Source organism: Carcharodon carcharias, chromosome 12 (genome assembly GCF_017639515.1).
Source record: "Carcharodon carcharias isolate sCarCar2 chromosome 12, sCarCar2.pri, whole genome shotgun sequence".
Classification (NCBI taxonomy): domain Eukaryota; kingdom Metazoa; phylum Chordata; class Chondrichthyes; order Lamniformes; family Lamnidae; genus Carcharodon; species Carcharodon carcharias.
The window spans coordinates 23,799,225-23,815,347 of NC_054478.1; the positions used below are offsets into that span (position 1 = coordinate 23,799,225).

At 39.4% G+C, this 16,123-nt stretch overlaps 1 protein-coding gene across 8 annotated transcripts in view; it reads left to right on the top strand.

The window, feature by feature from the left end:
* The window catches only part of LOC121284791 (myc box-dependent-interacting protein 1-like), a 163,680-nt gene that overhangs the window by 62,396 nt on the left and 85,161 nt on the right, over nucleotides 1–16,123 (top strand). For 7 of the 8 annotated variants that reach the window (XM_041200463.1, XM_041200464.1, XM_041200466.1 and 4 more), the window contains exons 2-3: nucleotides 7,669–7,749; nucleotides 13,423–13,477. In XM_041200463.1, the coding sequence (XP_041056397.1) occupies nucleotides 7,669–7,749; nucleotides 13,423–13,477 (136 nt within the window). Of the gene's footprint in view, nucleotides 1–7,668; nucleotides 7,750–11,183; nucleotides 11,349–13,422; nucleotides 13,478–16,123 lie in introns of those variants that run through there. The other variant, XM_041200468.1, reaches the window with a different exon arrangement.

Below are 16,123 nucleotides of genomic sequence, written 5' to 3' on the forward strand. Positions count from 1 at the left end.
ATGTATTGTTGGAAGCATTGCCTCCAAATTTTTCACAGCAAAGCCCAATAAACTGCAATATGACCAGAAGTTGTCTTTTGTTAGTGATGTTGATTTGAGGGATAATTATGGACCACAACACTGAGAGAACACCCTGATCCTTGAAGTACTGCCAGGGACTCTTTTAAACGCACCTGATGTGGCTGGTAAGGCTACTCTGTTCAAGGACTAGATTAACCAACAATACAGGGACCCCTTTGAATAAAATTGGTGTTTTTATTCTGTGGCTTCAAGTGGTTTAAAAACTTCTATTTTAACCACCTCCAAACCTCTGCTTCAACTGTTTTGCCTTCCCCTTGTCCTGTCCCATTTGTCAAATAAGATGTTTTCCTTTTTAAATGGTCCCAGCTGGACCGAAATCATCACTATTATCTTAACCTGTTGGCAATCTGCAGTGTACACGTGTCCATTGGTTAGTACCTGTGTATTCCTTGTACATCGGTCATAGAAGCTTACAGCACAGGAGGTCATTTGACGCATCGTACCTATGTCAGCTGTTTGAGTTGTTGAATTAGTCCCACGCTCCAGCTGTTATCCGATTAATCCTGCAAATTAGTTCTCTTCAGTACATGTCCAATTGCCTCTTAACATTTCCTATGAAATCTGCTTCTGTCACACTTTCCGGTAGTACATTCCAGATCTTAACACCCTGATAATTTCTTATTTTTTCCCTCTAATTGTCAATTATTTTAAATCCATGACCCCTAGTTACATACCAACTTGCCAGAAGAAGCAATTTATACCTACTTTATCAAAACCCACCCAGTTTTGAGTAACATTCTAAGCAGAACGACCCCAGCTTCTCCTATCTTGCTCTTACTCATCCTCTCACGACAGATCACAGCCCCAAGTTACTTATGAGCGTATTGAACTGTTTAAAGGCAGATATGTCTTTTACAAGCCACCTTTGTTTGTAAAATAACCACTTTCTGGAAAATTCCTATGTGGAATATACTTGGCTGACTAGTTCAGAGAGAACATGGACTGTCACACCTTTAAATGTCAAGGTCTACTTCAGACAAACACTTGAAAGGAAGAGATGCAATGCAAAAGACTCAGCTTTAGTCTCCTGTGGTTATGGAGACTGATTATCACATCTCAGCAGAAACCATCTGATGTTGAGTGATATCTCAGTGTGGAAATGGTCTGAGTTGAAAGAAAGCAGATTCTAGGTGAAAGGCATGTTTGTTTTTACCTTCCAGGAATACACAAAAAGGGTTAAAAAGCTAGCTGCCAACCTGATCTGTGTTCTAATTCTGGTGTGCTAGTGTGTGCTGTGAGAGTCACAGCAGAAGAACAACAGCTAGACATGCTTGCAGGTAAAAGTCTCTCCTCCCTGGTTGGAGACAAGTCAGCAAAACCAAGTCAAAAAGGAAATAGAACAGCTCTTTCAGCTAACTTGCAGAACCAAGTATCTCCAAACCAACTGCTCAACTGCTAAAGTCAGTTCTACCTGTATTGCTTAACTTAACTACCATGATATTTCATTTACTCCTCATGGGCAAGCCAAAGACTGATTTTGTAAATCTTTTGTAACCCTTTATTTTTGGACTCCTCATTTCTGATGTGTTTTTTTTTCTCTTGGGTTTAGTACTAATAAACTCACTCTTTCTCTGACTCAAGTCTGGTTAAATTGATTCTTTCTAAAGCATAAGTACATCTGGGCTGGGAAAAGGGTATCCCCAAGTGAAGGGATCCCTTTTAAATTAACCTTGTTGCGGCCACCCAAGTGGTTTGGATAAAGAAGAGGCGCCAACTCGTTCCTTTTCACCAGGAGCATAACAAAATTGGGGTCCCCTTTGGGAAGTTAACAGTTTGGGGATCTCTTCCAGATAATAACAAATTGGGGTCTTTGCCCAGAGAACGGTCATGACAATCCTTTCTAAAGTACAGTACTCAGAATTGAATACAATACTTCAGTTGAGATTCTTAACCAGAGATTTCAAAAGGTTTACCCTGACTTGTTTGTTTTTGCATTCATTGCTTTAATTACAAGTATTGCATACTCTTTCTTAACTATCTTATCACCTTGCTTTGCCATGTTCAACGATTTGTGAATATGCACCCTGTGACCAGACTAGTACCATTTAGATTTTTCCTGATGTGCATCGCTTCATGCTTGTATGTATTACATTGTGTCTGCCAATTTCATCAATTTATCCTCCTGACTGCAACTATCCTGCTCACTATTTACTGCATTGCGAAGTTTTGTATTATCCACAAATCTAAATTGTACTCCTATATCCATGTCTAAATCAAAATGCAAAAGCAATGGACCTAAAATGGTTAGGAAATAGGTTGAATGGAAACAGAGGAGGGATAATGGGCAAGCACTTTAATTGGAAGGATGTGACTAGTGGTGTCTCAAAGGACCATGTTGCATCCCCAATATTCACTGTATTCATTAACGCCTTGGTCCACTGATGGTCCAAAGATAGGTGGTATTGTAAGCAGCGTAGATGTTGGTGTACCATTACAAGATATTGATAGAGTAATTGAATATGCAAACAGATTTAACTGTAGTCAGATGTGATATCATTCACTTTTTATCTAAAAAGGATACAACAGGGTACTTTGTAATTGTTGAAAAGCTAGAAGCAGTGGAAGCCCAAAGAAATTTGGGGATCCAGGTACATTAGAATGTCATGAGCTGGTATAAAATATAATCAAAAAAGCTAATGAAATGCTGGTCTATCAGTAGGACTAGAGCATGAAGGCTTAGCAGTCGTTCTTCAGCTATACAAAGCCCTGATTAGGTCACAGCTGGAGCATGAAGCTGCTCACAGCACACCACACCTAAGGAAAATATTTATGTAGATTTACCAGAACCATACCTCACATTCAAATGTTAGGCAGGAGAGATTCCACAAGCTAGGATTGTCTTCTGGAATTTAGAAGATTAAGGGGTGGCCTTAAGATAGATTGGGAGAAACAATTTTCACTGTTTGGGGAGTCTAGGACTTGGGCATCGTCTAAAAAAAAAATGGAGCCAGACCTTTCAGGAGAGAAATTAGGAAACACCTACACAGGGTGGTAGAAGTTTGGGAAACACTTCCAGAAATAGCAGTTGATGCTGGATGAATTGTTAATTTTTAAAATTGAGATTGATAGATTTTTGTTTGCCGCATATCCTTTAACACCTTTGGCTGAATTGGGTCACATCAGCCATGGTCTCATTGAAAGGCAGAACAGACTTGAGGGGCTAAATAGCCTACTTTGGTTCCTATGCTCCTAATACTGGATGATAGGAGACCCCACAGTTTTCTTCTGTCAGTTAGGGAAAAAAACTCAAGTACCACTGCTCTCTGCCAGCTATCCCTTAGCCAATTATTTACTAAAGTTACCACTATTCCTTTGTGCTCAGTTCAAGTAAGTCTATTATGTGGTACTTTGTCAATTTTGAAAGTCACAGTATCACCTACTGCACTAGCTCCATTAACTCCCTCTTTATTAAAGAACTAAAGTTTGTCAGACATGATTAACCTTTGATAGATTTATTAACCCATGCTTCTCCCTAGTGAGAATTAATTTTGTCCTTGCCAATGCCCTTCTGTCATTTTCCCAGCGATTGAACTGCTAGAACTCTTGCCTCAAAGATGTTTGTGTGTAGACTATATTGAGTAAAAAGGTTGGGCTTTATCTGCATTGCTACCTCGAGTGAGCATTTTCAATGTCAGCAAGAGTTCCTTGGAAGCTTTCTGCATTAACAAAATGCAGATGGTGAGTTTTTTTAAATCCAGCTGGATATTATTTTCAGTTGTACCTTCAGTTTGCCCTCAGCAGCGTTGCTGTCTTTCTGCTGATGCACTGCGCTAATTGGTGTTTGACATTTGCAGAATGTCATAGAATCTTGCAGCATAGAATGAGGCCATGTGGCCCATTGTGCCTGTACCAGCTCTTTTGAAAGAAGAATGACCCTGCAGCTTATTTCAAGATTATGCTAGAACTGTGGTAAAACAAATGCTGCAGCTACAATACTACATATAGCCTGGTCACCACATGACAGGAAGGATATGATCATAGAGGGTACAGAGGAGATTTATGAGGATGTTGCCAGGAATGGAGAATTTTATTTATGACACAAAATTGGATAAGCTGGGATTGTTTTCTTTAGAACAGAGGAGCCTGAGGGGAGATTTAATTGAGGGGTATAAAATGGAGGGGTCTAGATAGTGAAATTGGAAGGATTCATTTCTGTTGGCAGAGAGATCAATAACCAGGCTGCATAAATTTAAAGTAATTGGCAGAAGGATTAAATATGAGAGATTTTTGTTTTAACCCAGAGTTTGATGGGGGCCTGGAATTCGTTGCTGGAAAAGGTTGTGGCAAAATATTCTTTTTTTTAGAAAAAATTCTTGGATATGTAGCTCAAGTGTAGTAAGTTGAAGGGCTATGGACCAGGAGCTAGAAGGTGGGAATAGCTGGATAGTTATTTTAGCTGGTACACGATGGACCAGATAGTGGTCTCCAGTGCTATAAATTGTTTGTCTCCAAGTATGTATCTAATGTCTAGTTGAAAGTTAGTATTGAATTAGGTACCCAAATGGGTGGTAGAAGCTGTCATGACAACTTGTCATGTGACTGACCCTGTAACAATATCTCATTCCTTAATGCTAATCTTTTATTTCAACAATTCTGCCTTAAAATAGTGCTTTTAAATGAGCAAAAATTCCAAGGCGTTTTACATCAGTGAGATCAAATAAATTTGACACTGAGCCACGAAAGGAGATATCAGGACAGATGAAGGGTATGCTTTAAAGTGTCTTAAAGGAGAGGAAGGATTGAGGGAAGAATTCCAGAGTTGAACAGTCGTCGTTCCAATGAGTGACTTGATTCCAATAATGTACCGATTTACATGTAAAATATACAGCACCAGTCCATACTGGTGTTTATCGTCCCCATTAGCTACCTCTTATCTATCATCTTACGACCCTATCATCAAATTCTATTTCCCTCGTACTTAATCTAGCACATCTCTGCTGTTCACCTCTACTACCCCATTTGTGGTAGTGAGTTTCAAGTTCTCACTATTCCGGATAAAGATGTTTCTCCTGAATTCCCTATTCTATTTATTTCTTTGTATCTTTTATATTTATGGCCCCTACCCTACAAAACCCTTTTTTAATCTTAACTCTCTGTTCAGTTGACCTTCACTTTTTTTCTAGAGAAGAGTCCTGTCCTGTTTGATTTTTTCTGTCTCAGTTCTGGTATAATCTTGCATGTTCTCCAGTGCCTCATGCTGTACATTACTACTTAAGCCGCCATGTGTCTGATTCCTACATGATGTCTGCTGGAAGTTGTTTTGTTCCTATCTGTCAGTCATGGCTCACTGGGTAGCTCTCATCCCTGACTTGAGGCTGTGGATTAAGCCTTGCTCAAGACTATTAGAAAAATCAAGGTGACACCAGTGCAGTACTGAGGGAATGCTGCATTGTCTTTTGGATGGGATGTTCAACCAATGCTCCATCTGTCCTCTAGATGGATGAACATCACTCCTGTGTCCCTTTTGAAGCCGAGACAGCATGGGTTAGTGGGGAAGCTGACGATGGAGGAGGGGATGTTATAGTTGCCTCTGTTCTTATTTACCATTTGCAGCAGGAGGGGGGTGAAAGACAACCTTGCAACTATATAACATTTTCATGATTTCAAGATTTACAGCCAATGAATTGCTTTTGAAGTGCAGTCATTAATGTAGGAAATGCAGCAACTAACTTGTGCACAGCCAGGCCCCACAAACAGCAATGTAGTAAAGACCAGATAATCTGATTTCAGTCATGTTAAGTAGATATTAGCCAGGCCACCAAGGAGAATTCTCCTTTTCAAAGTAGCGCCATGGAATCTTGAGTCCATCTGAAAGGGCAGAATCTGTCATCTCAAAGATGGTAGCATTGCCTCTGTACAGCACTGGAGTATCAACCTTGGGTTTTTTCACTTTTAGGAGTGAGACTTGAACCCACAGATTACTGCAGGAGGGGAGACTGCTACCAAATGAGCCCTGGCTGACTCTGATCCTGAATCAATTTTTCAGCTAACACTGATGGGCTGTGGTCCCTTTTTTTTAACATAAGGGTGAGTTCGAGATTTTCATTCAAGCAGTTCTCTTATTAAAACTTAAATCAATTCAGAGTGATGAAGTAAATCTAATTGCAAGTGCATAAAATTGCCCCCCCCCCCCCCCCCCCCACCCCCATAACTTCCTGAACAATCCAAGCTCTAGTGGCAACCCTACAGGGCTCTATTGTTGCTCAAGTTGAAATATACTAATTCAATCTGGCCAAGAATTGGACCTGTGGCCTTTCTGCTATGCACAGCTTGGTTCCACCTTGGCAATGTCCTTTATCCAGTAATCCATTGGAGAGACAGTTATATCAGAATCGTCATCTGACTGGCCATCTATGCTTAAAGTTGAAGAGAAGACTGGCTCTTCTTAAGGGCTGCTCAGATGCTCATAAACTAAATCTCACCTCCCTTCTCTATCCATCTGCTTATGCATGCACTGGTTATTCTCTCTGCCTTATATACTCGTGTAAAATCCAAGCTCATGTAAAAGTCAACCCATGATTTTTAACTTGAAACTCTAATTTTTCACTTGTATTAAAGTCAACCCTTGTTTTCAGACACGATAGCCTAAAAATTGGTCAAAGTATAATGGTTTGAATTCATTGTAAATGTTATAAAACCTAATGAAAATGAGGACCAGTAAGTAAATACATTTAAACATAAGTTTTGTTAATTTTTCACATTGGTGATCAGGTTATGAATGGTGATCAGTAGGAGTTCTTTGTTGCATTTTACTTTAATCCATTACAATGCTCTTTTTTGGATTTCACTTCGGCCCAAGTCAAGCATGTCAATCCCTCAGCGTTACCCATGTAAAAGTGACCGTGACTTTTTTTGCCTAAAAATTGGTCTCAAATTTTGAGTTTTACTTGTGTACAGAATCTCTAATGTTAGTAAATGAGTGGACTCACGCAGACATTGTCCTAGTAATCATACCTCCTCCTTTCTAAATGTGTTCTGCCTGCTAGCTTGGAGACGGGACTTCCATCCAAGTAGGTTAACAGCCAGGCCTAAGTCAGAATTAGTGTCATGAAGCTCATGTATTTTTTTTCATTGTATAATTGTGGTTTATGGGAATATGGTTGGGTTTGTGCATAATTTTAATTACATTTGGAGTCGAGTAGACTGCAAGTTTGAAATCATCAAAAGAAGCTAGGTGCTTGACCTGCTAATGAGTAAACATGGAAGCTGGCTTAGCATGTAAGGTTGAAGGGAATTTGCATTTTTAGATAAATGAAGGGACATTTGGATTTCAAAGGGATCTTAGTTTGTTTTCAACTAAGTAAGGCTAAGGAATGTTTATTTTCCCAAAGGTTATTGGCAACATAGAAGTTTTATATTATGAAGAAGATACAGTTTCAAAGACATGGAACAATATAATTTACATATTAAAATGTATAAACATGTATGGTATTGAATGGCCTACTTTTATGTTCTTACGATATCTATTCTGTTTGTATATCTCATCATCTCCAAACATGAATACTCTCTTACCCAGATGAGTCAGTTGTCATGCTGGCACCTTGGGTCATGCTGGTTTTCATTATTCTATCTTTTTTAAATTTGCAGGTCCTCCAGAAACTGGGCAAAGCTGATGAGACAAAAGATGAACAATTTGAACAGTGTGTGCAGAACTTCAACAGACAGTTGGTAAGAAGTGTTTCCTTTCAAAGGCTTTGTATAGTACCTTTCTTGACCATTGCATGTTCAAAATAATTTATCAATTGTCATCATTGTAGGAAACTTGGCAGCCAACGTAACGTGCACACAGCAAACTCCTTCAAACAATTTTTCTGGTGTGATGGTATAAACATTGAGTTTATACTCAATATAAACTCAATATATCCCTTGTTGCTCTTAAGTAGTGCACTGGGATCTTTTGCATCTAACTGGGGGAAGATAGGTCCTTGGTTTAATGTTACATCTGAAAGACATCTTTGACAGTGCAGCACCCCCTCAGTATTGCATTAGTGTGTCAGCATTGATTTTTATACTCAAGTTTTGGGGTGTGACTCTCATCTGCTTCTGACTCGGGTAGCATAGCTGCTGATTGAGCCCCACAATTGAAGATGTGGGGCTAAGGTTGATTGTGCTGAAAAAAAAGAACTTGCACTTACATATGTCTTTTGCAACCTCTGGTCATCCCAAAGCATTTTACAGCTAACAAAGTACTTTTTTGAGGTGTTGTAGAAAACTTAATTTATGCACAGTAAGCTCCCACAAACAGCAATTTCAGCGATGGTTGGTTGAAGAAATTTTGACCAAGATGCTGGGGGACAACTCCCTACTCTTTTTTCATTGAATAGTGTTGTAGGATATTTTGTATTGACAGAGGCTGGCACCTCAAGTTTCAGCACTGCACTAAAGTGTCAGCCTAGATGGGGTGCTCCAATATGGAGTGAGACTTCAACCCACAACCTTGAAGCTGCGGCAAGAGTGCTACAAATTGAGCTTGCCAGTCCGATAATGAAAATGGTCTAAAGCAGCATGCTGAAGGGAGGAGGTGACTCTTTTGTGAATATGGGGCAATAGTTACACAAAGGATGTGCCCATCTCACTCTGTCTCCCTTGAGCCATTCATTATCTTTGGTGTTTGTAGCCTGGAGGTCAGTTAGAACCATCAACTTGGTGAGTCATGTGACACTTCAGAAGCACTGCTATTGATGTTTCTACCCACCTGAGTGGAGACTTCTGATTTGCATTGTTCATAATGAAAGCTGTTCTTTACAGTGGCTTGGAGCTAACGCAAATTGGTTGAGATGTTTACAGAGTGGCTCTGTGTAAATCTATTTAGGTAGGTGGCTCATTTCCCAATGTTGGTGTGGAACGTTTAACTATTTGAAAGGATTGCAATTACTTTGAGATGAAATGGATCTTTTGTGTACAATGTGTTGTCTGTCCAAAAGAATGAGGGTGTTTGGTCAGTATTGTACCATTTACAGGCAGGAATGCCTATAATTGAACAACATATGTTCCCTAACAAAAACAGAATTACCTGGAAAAACTCAGCAGGTCTGGCAGCATCGGCGGAGAAGAAAAGAGTTGACGTTGTGAGTCCTCATGACCCTTCAACAGACTTTTCAACTGTTCTGTTGAAGGGTCATGAGGACTCGAAACGTCAACTCTTCTCCGCCGATGCTGCCAGACCTGCTGAGTTTTTCCAGGTAATTCTGTTTTTGTTTTGGATTTCCAGCATCCGCAGTTTTTTTGTTTTTAACGTATGTTCCCTGGTTATCTCAAACTGGTAATATAGAAGCTTGCACAATTGACTGTGGGTAGCAAATGTAAGAAGGTGAACGTTTTCACTTTAATCCTGTAACTAAGTCAACCACCTTTTTTAACCCTTTGTTTCAAAGGCATGAAAGGGGCCTTTAAGCCCCCTTGAGCCTTTTCATTTAGTTAGATCATGGGTGATCTGTATCTAAATGCCATCTACCCCTGTCTAGCTGTCTCCCTTGAAATTGGCAATTGACCTGACCCCTTACCTCAGTAGTTTTTGGGGAGATTTCCACTACTTTGTTTGAATTGCTGCTAGACGTCACTCTTGAACAGCATGGTTCTAATTTTGTTCCCTTGTCCTGAACTCTGCCACCAGAGGAGAGAATTTCTATCTCTTCACCGCTCTCTCTCCTCTCTCTCTCTCTCTCTCTCTCTCTCTCCCTTCTCTCCCCCCCCCCACCCCATCCAAACCTTATTTATTCATGGTGAGTTTGCTGACCCAAGCTCCTTTTTACTTCTCAGTTCAGTATAAATAGAGTTGCACTGCTTAAATTTGAATTCTATAGTTTAGCTTAAGGCAGTGTTGTGCAGAATGAGGTAGAAGGGGCAAGTCTCTCATTTTCAACAGTGTTGTTTGGTTTAAAATCCACAGTATCTCCAACAACCTGTTTGAGTAAAAAGCAATAAACTGCAGATGCTGGAAATCCAAAACAAAAACAAAAACGTTTGAGAATATTCGTGTAGGTGTCAGGGAAACATGTTAGGAATTCCTGAGCTTGACATGGCAAGGAGCAGACTGGCATTAATGGAGCTGGTGATTCATCTGATGTTTCATTTTGTTAACTGGTACGGAATGGTTAGCTTTCCCATCTGTTACTGCCCACGCATGCATGCAGTGCTGATCAGAGAATTGATATTAAAACAGAAAATGCTGGAAAAACTCAGCAGGTCTGGCAGAATCTGCAGAGAGAGAGTGAGTGAGTTAAAATTTTGAGTCCAATATGACTCTTTGGAACTTTGCGTTCAGTGTTAACTGTTTCTCTCTCAACAGATGTTGCTGGACCTGAGTTTTTGCATTTTGTTTTCCAAACATCTGCAGTATTTTGCTTTAACTTAGACTTGATATTCTATTGACTCAGTGGCGTGAATGATCTGATTATTGTAAGGCCGTGGGCTAACTGGAGCCAGCACAAGCATAGTGGGCTGAATGGGCTCATTGTGGGCCTGTATAGTAATTGGAGCAATAAAAACCATTATTTGCTCCAATGCAAAGTCCTTTCCTGGGAATCCAAATCTGAAGGTGTAATTTTTATTCTGGCATTTCTTCCTTTGCTACCCTGGAATTTTAAATTCTTAATAGCACTTTTACCCTTGATATGAAAAACTTTCTGAGCTGGATCTTCTCCCAGATTTGGTGCCCTTATGTAGATTGCACCTTCTGCATCCTGGAGTAAGGCTCCATGCAATTGAGTCACTCCCAAGTAGATCAGATCCAGCAAACCATTGCGACCCTACCACAGCCTGCTACAGTGTTTGGGGTCTGCTTTCTTTGATTGCACTCCAGCAATGCAAAAACGTACCACACTGACTTGATTTTTCTCAGCACAGCTCATTAGACATCAGCATTCGCTAATAGAACAAAATTCACAAGTTCAAATCTGTTAAGTTAATTGAACATTTTTCACTTATTATTTGAAAAGCCTTTTTATTAAGGCAACTTGTGTTCATCGTGTGCTGTTTTTTAATTTAGTAAAATGCCCCAAGGCACTTCACAGGAGCACTATCGAACAAAATTTGATACTGAGCCACATACAATATCGGGGCAACTGATGAAAATCTTGTCAGAAATTTGTTTTTTTTTAAAGGAGAACCTTTAAAGGAGGAAAGGGAAGCAGAGAGGTTTAAGGGAGAAATTCCAGAGCTTGGGATCTGGACAGTTGAAGGTACAGACACTAATAATGGAACGAGGATAACCTGATGTGCGAGGCCAGTATTGCAGGAATGTAGCAATATTGCAAACTGGTATTAAGGTAAAATTAATTAAGCCTGCATCTTGAATTGTTATGCAAGTAAATTCCACAGTGTCAGGAATTGCAAGAAGCACATGAAAATGCTCAGTTTGGATTCGACTGCAAAATAAAAGATTTTATTCACCAAGATGAAAGCAAAATACTGTGGATGTTGGAAATCTGAAATAAAAAGCAAAAAATGCTGGGAAAGCTCAGCAGGTCTGGCCACATCTGTGGAGAGAAACCGTTAACATTTCGAGTCGGTTGACTCTTCAGAGCTCTGACAGAGCGATACAGACTCGAAACGTTAACTGCTTCTCTCTCCACAGATGCTGCCAGACCTGAGTTTTTCCAACATTATTTTTAAGATTTTATTGGTTGTATGTTGAAGCCTAGAATAATAGAGCCCATTGAGTCTGCAGTGGCTCTAAACAACAATCCAGATAGTCCTCTTCCTATCCATGCGTTTTTTCTCTTTTGAATATTTGTCCAGGCTTTTTTTTTTTTGTGAAGGTTACTATTCAATCTGCACCCATTATAATCAGTGTCTGCAGTTCAAATCTTCTCCATTCATCTGTCATGAAGAAATTAATATCTATGATATTGGAAATTTTATTTTTGAATTGGAATTGTAGTAGGGTCTGTATCTGTATGTGTCTAAATTGGATTAAAGCCAGACAGTCTCGGTGCTTTGATGTATAGTACTTTTGAGATGTTAGTTAAATAAATGCAAGGATGAAAAAGTACATTTGTATTTGTTGAATAAAGCATTCAAGAGTGGGAGTAAAATCTTGCAACTAGCTGACAGAAGCTAAGCAATGTGTTTATATTACTAATAAAATCGGTGGAATGAAAGATTATTGGTAGGAGAGGTAAAATATATTAAAAAAAACCCTGGTATTACAATAGAAAATTTACATTCAAAGGGAAGCCCGGTGTAAACAAATGTGTGCGTGGGCATGTGAAGTCTAACCGGCCTGCATGTCTACAACTGTCTGCGAAGGAACCAAAGTGCAAGGAACCTCAGTGTGCACGTATCATCTCAGATATGCTCTGCTTGGTGTCTGTTTAAAGTCTATAGGTTATTGTTGCCTTGGTGAAGATTTACCTGGGGGGATGATTAATGTGGGGATTTGTTTAAAAATTAGTATGGTAGTAATTTGTAGACGTGTATGTGTTTTAATTAGTTGATAAATTGACAAATGTTTAACTTTTTTTATATTAAAAAAAAAACCTTGGTGGTTTTATTCCTGAACTCAGTGCTGCATTTCAAGCATTCCAGTTGAAAATATAGATATGACACCTGTTCAAATCCCAGAGCGAAACTTGGAGCAACTCAACCTTTACCAACTGTTGTGTCACAACACATTGTATGGGAAGTTTTTCCCTCCTTTTGCCTCTGGACCCTTTGCCAGTCACCTTTTTAAAATCTGTGCTTTCTGATTATTGATCCTTCAGCCACTGAAAAATAGTCCCCCTCCATTGCCTATCTAAATCCTTTCACCCATAAAAACCAAGGCTGTCACTTCAGTGCAGGACTGAGGGAGTGCTGCACTGTTATGGGCGCCATCTTTCAAATGAGAGATCCAACCACTGCCCCCATCTGGCTGCTCGGGTGGATGTAAGTGACCCCGTGGCACTATTTGAAGTAAAGCAGGGGAGTTATCTCTGGTGCCCTGGTCAATGTTTATCCCTCAATCAACATTGCAAAAAGATTATCTAGTCATTATCGCATTGTTGTTTGTGGGGGTTTCCTGTGTGTAAATTGGCTGCTGCGTTTCTTACATCAGTGACTTCAAAACTGTCACTTTGAGATGTCTGGTTGTGATTGTGAAAAGTGCTATATTAATTCAAGTCTGTCTTTTTCTTTTGTGTTCCCGTCTCCTCACAACACTGCTAATTGTTCTTGTTGATCACACTTGAATATCCTGAAACCTTGCTCTTGCCAATTTATACCCAAGAGAAAGTTTTCCCAAGTGAATGCTGCCAAAAGGCTAGTCAGTCACTTGCCAATATTGCGCACTTATACAGCATATTATTTGTGTAAATGCCCAATGCATGCACAAACAAATGAAGTATCGTTTTTCTTCCGCAGAGCGAAGGAACTAAACTCCAGAAAGATCTGCGAACGTATCTGACTGCTGTAAAAGGTAGGATGCTCATATACTCTGAGAACTTGACATTGCAGCTCTCATTGAAAAGAATGATAAAGTCCTAGATTCCAAAGATGTTGAGGGATGTATGGAGTCAGGTCCTAGATTGGCCATAATCTGCTTTGAATAGTAAATCAGGCTTGCGGACCTACTCGAGTTTCCAATTTTTCCAATTGGATACTTGGCCAAATTCTCCATGACAGACCTGACAAAGGGTGCTGCTGAAGGGTTTGCTATCTTTAGTTTAACTATGACGGGTTTTGGAACCTCCTGTGATGCAAAGTTATCTGCATTTATTATTTTTTTTAAAAAAGATTTGGGTACAAGAACAGCCCTTGCATTGTTACTATAGTAATAATGTGAAATTAATTCTGTCTACTTAAGGTTTTATCCTGCAAAGTGTGGCTCAACTTTATTGAATTTAAAAGCTGCTTTGCTATAAAGTCTGCATTGGCCACATCTGCGGTGGGTGTTGCTATTTTGTTGTCCACTTTCACTTTAGCAAGCTTTACAGGAACTTAAGTTCCTTTTACAGATTGCAGCTATAGCTCATTTCCATTTAAAAAAAAATGTAATGAGTTATGCAAACACAACCTGACCTAGTCCACGTATGCCTAAGTCAATGGTTACTACTGGCATTGGATCCTTTTTAATATACATATCAAAAAGATCTATCATAAAAGAACAGATCAAAAATGCAACCCACTTTTCTGGGAGCCAATTTTAACTTTGTGCAGCTGCAGTCATGGCCTGATCTGAATTTTGAACTTGAGCTCCAGATAAATCATTCTATATACTGCATTAGCCTCAGAATGATGCAGGACCAAAGAAGGCTATTCGGTCCATCATACCTATGCTGGCTTTGAAATTTAATCCCACTCCCTGTTTCCCCCCACCCCCATAGTTCTGTAAAAATTTCCCCTACGTGTATTCATCCAGTTCCCTTTTGAAAGATTTTTTTTGGTTCAACTTGCTTCCACCACCCTTTTTCAGCAGTGCATTCCAAATCATCATAACTTGTTGCATTGATTTAAAAACTCTCCTCTTTGCCATTACTTTAAACCCATGCCCTCTGGCTGCTGACCCTCCTGCCACTTGAAATGGCTTCTCCTCCTCCAACACCCTTCATTTATAATTTTGAGCACCTCCGTTCAATCACTTGACCTTGCCGAATCTTCTAACCTGAAGAACAAATATAAATCTCTTTAATAATAAAGAATTGCTTCTGTTAGTTTGCCAACTAAGTCACAATGTTAATGACGCTTACTGAATTGTGCTTTTATTATTTATCACTCTGCGGTTGTTGAAAGATTTAACATCTTTTGTCTTCCTCTTATCCCCTCCTGTCTTTTGCACCCCTCCATGAAATAATACTTTGTAATTTGCAACAAATATACATTCCTTTTGGGGATTAAGAGCCCATGGGAAGCATGCTTGAGGAAGTTAGCAATAGTATTAGATTATGTGGAGAGGCTGATAATCAAAAAAGAGTAGCAAGCATGAGGGTTGGGAGGGTTTTAGAATTCAGCAAAGGCAGGCCAAAAAAACTGATAAGAGAAGAAAAGAATGAGAGTAGACAAGCATGAGATCTAAAAATAAATTGAAAAGCTTCTATTGGTATAATGTGAAAATTAAGAGAATAGCAAAAATAAATGTGCGTCCTTTTTTAGAGATAAAGGTAGGAAAAATTAGAATGGGGAGTAAGGAAATAGCACAGACAATATAAGAATACATTGTTTTCATGGGAAACTGAAGGTCTGGCAAGAATGAAAAACTTGAAATTAGTATTGGTAAAATTGGACAAATTCATGGAATTGATCAGTGCTGTTCCTGGACCTGATTCTCTCGAATTCCTTTAAATTCTGGAACAGTCCCAATGGATTGGCAAATGGTAACCAAAACCCTGCTATTCAACCAAAGAGGGCATGAGAAAATGGGGAACTAAAGGCTAATTAATCTGATATCAGCATTTAATGTGGTAATCAATTTATGCATATTCTAACAGGGAACTTTAAAACAAAAACATAGTGGGAAAAGTGATGGATGCAGTATATTTGGATTTGAGGTATTTGATAAGGTGCTACATTAAGTTAGTATTCAAATTAGGACTTGTATTGAAGGTAATAGCATGGATTGATTGACGGACAACAGTAAACAGGCCATTTTTGGGTTGGTAGGCTCTATATAAAACTAATAGGGTGTCACGAGGGCCATTGCTTGGGATTTGGCTATATGCAATCTGGCAATGACTTGGATGAGGGGAACAAGTGCGGTATATCTAATCTTGCTGATGATGCAAAGTTAGATGGGCAAGTAAGATGTGAGGAAGATGGTTTCTCAAAAGGGGTATTAGGTCAAGAGGCTGGACAAAAATATGGCAGATTCATATGTGAGGAAGTGTGAAGTTATCTATTTGTACGTGAATCACAAAATTAACATACAGGTACACCAAGTAATTTGGAAAGCAAATGGCTTGTTGGCTTTTGTTACAAAGGGATTGGGGTATGAGTGTGAAGAGGCCTTGGTCAGACCACACCTGAAGTACTGTGTACTGTTTTGGTCTCTTACCTAAGGAAGGAAAAAGTTGCCTTAGATGGAGTCCAATGAAGGTCCGCTTGACTGATTTCTTGATGAGGGAATTGT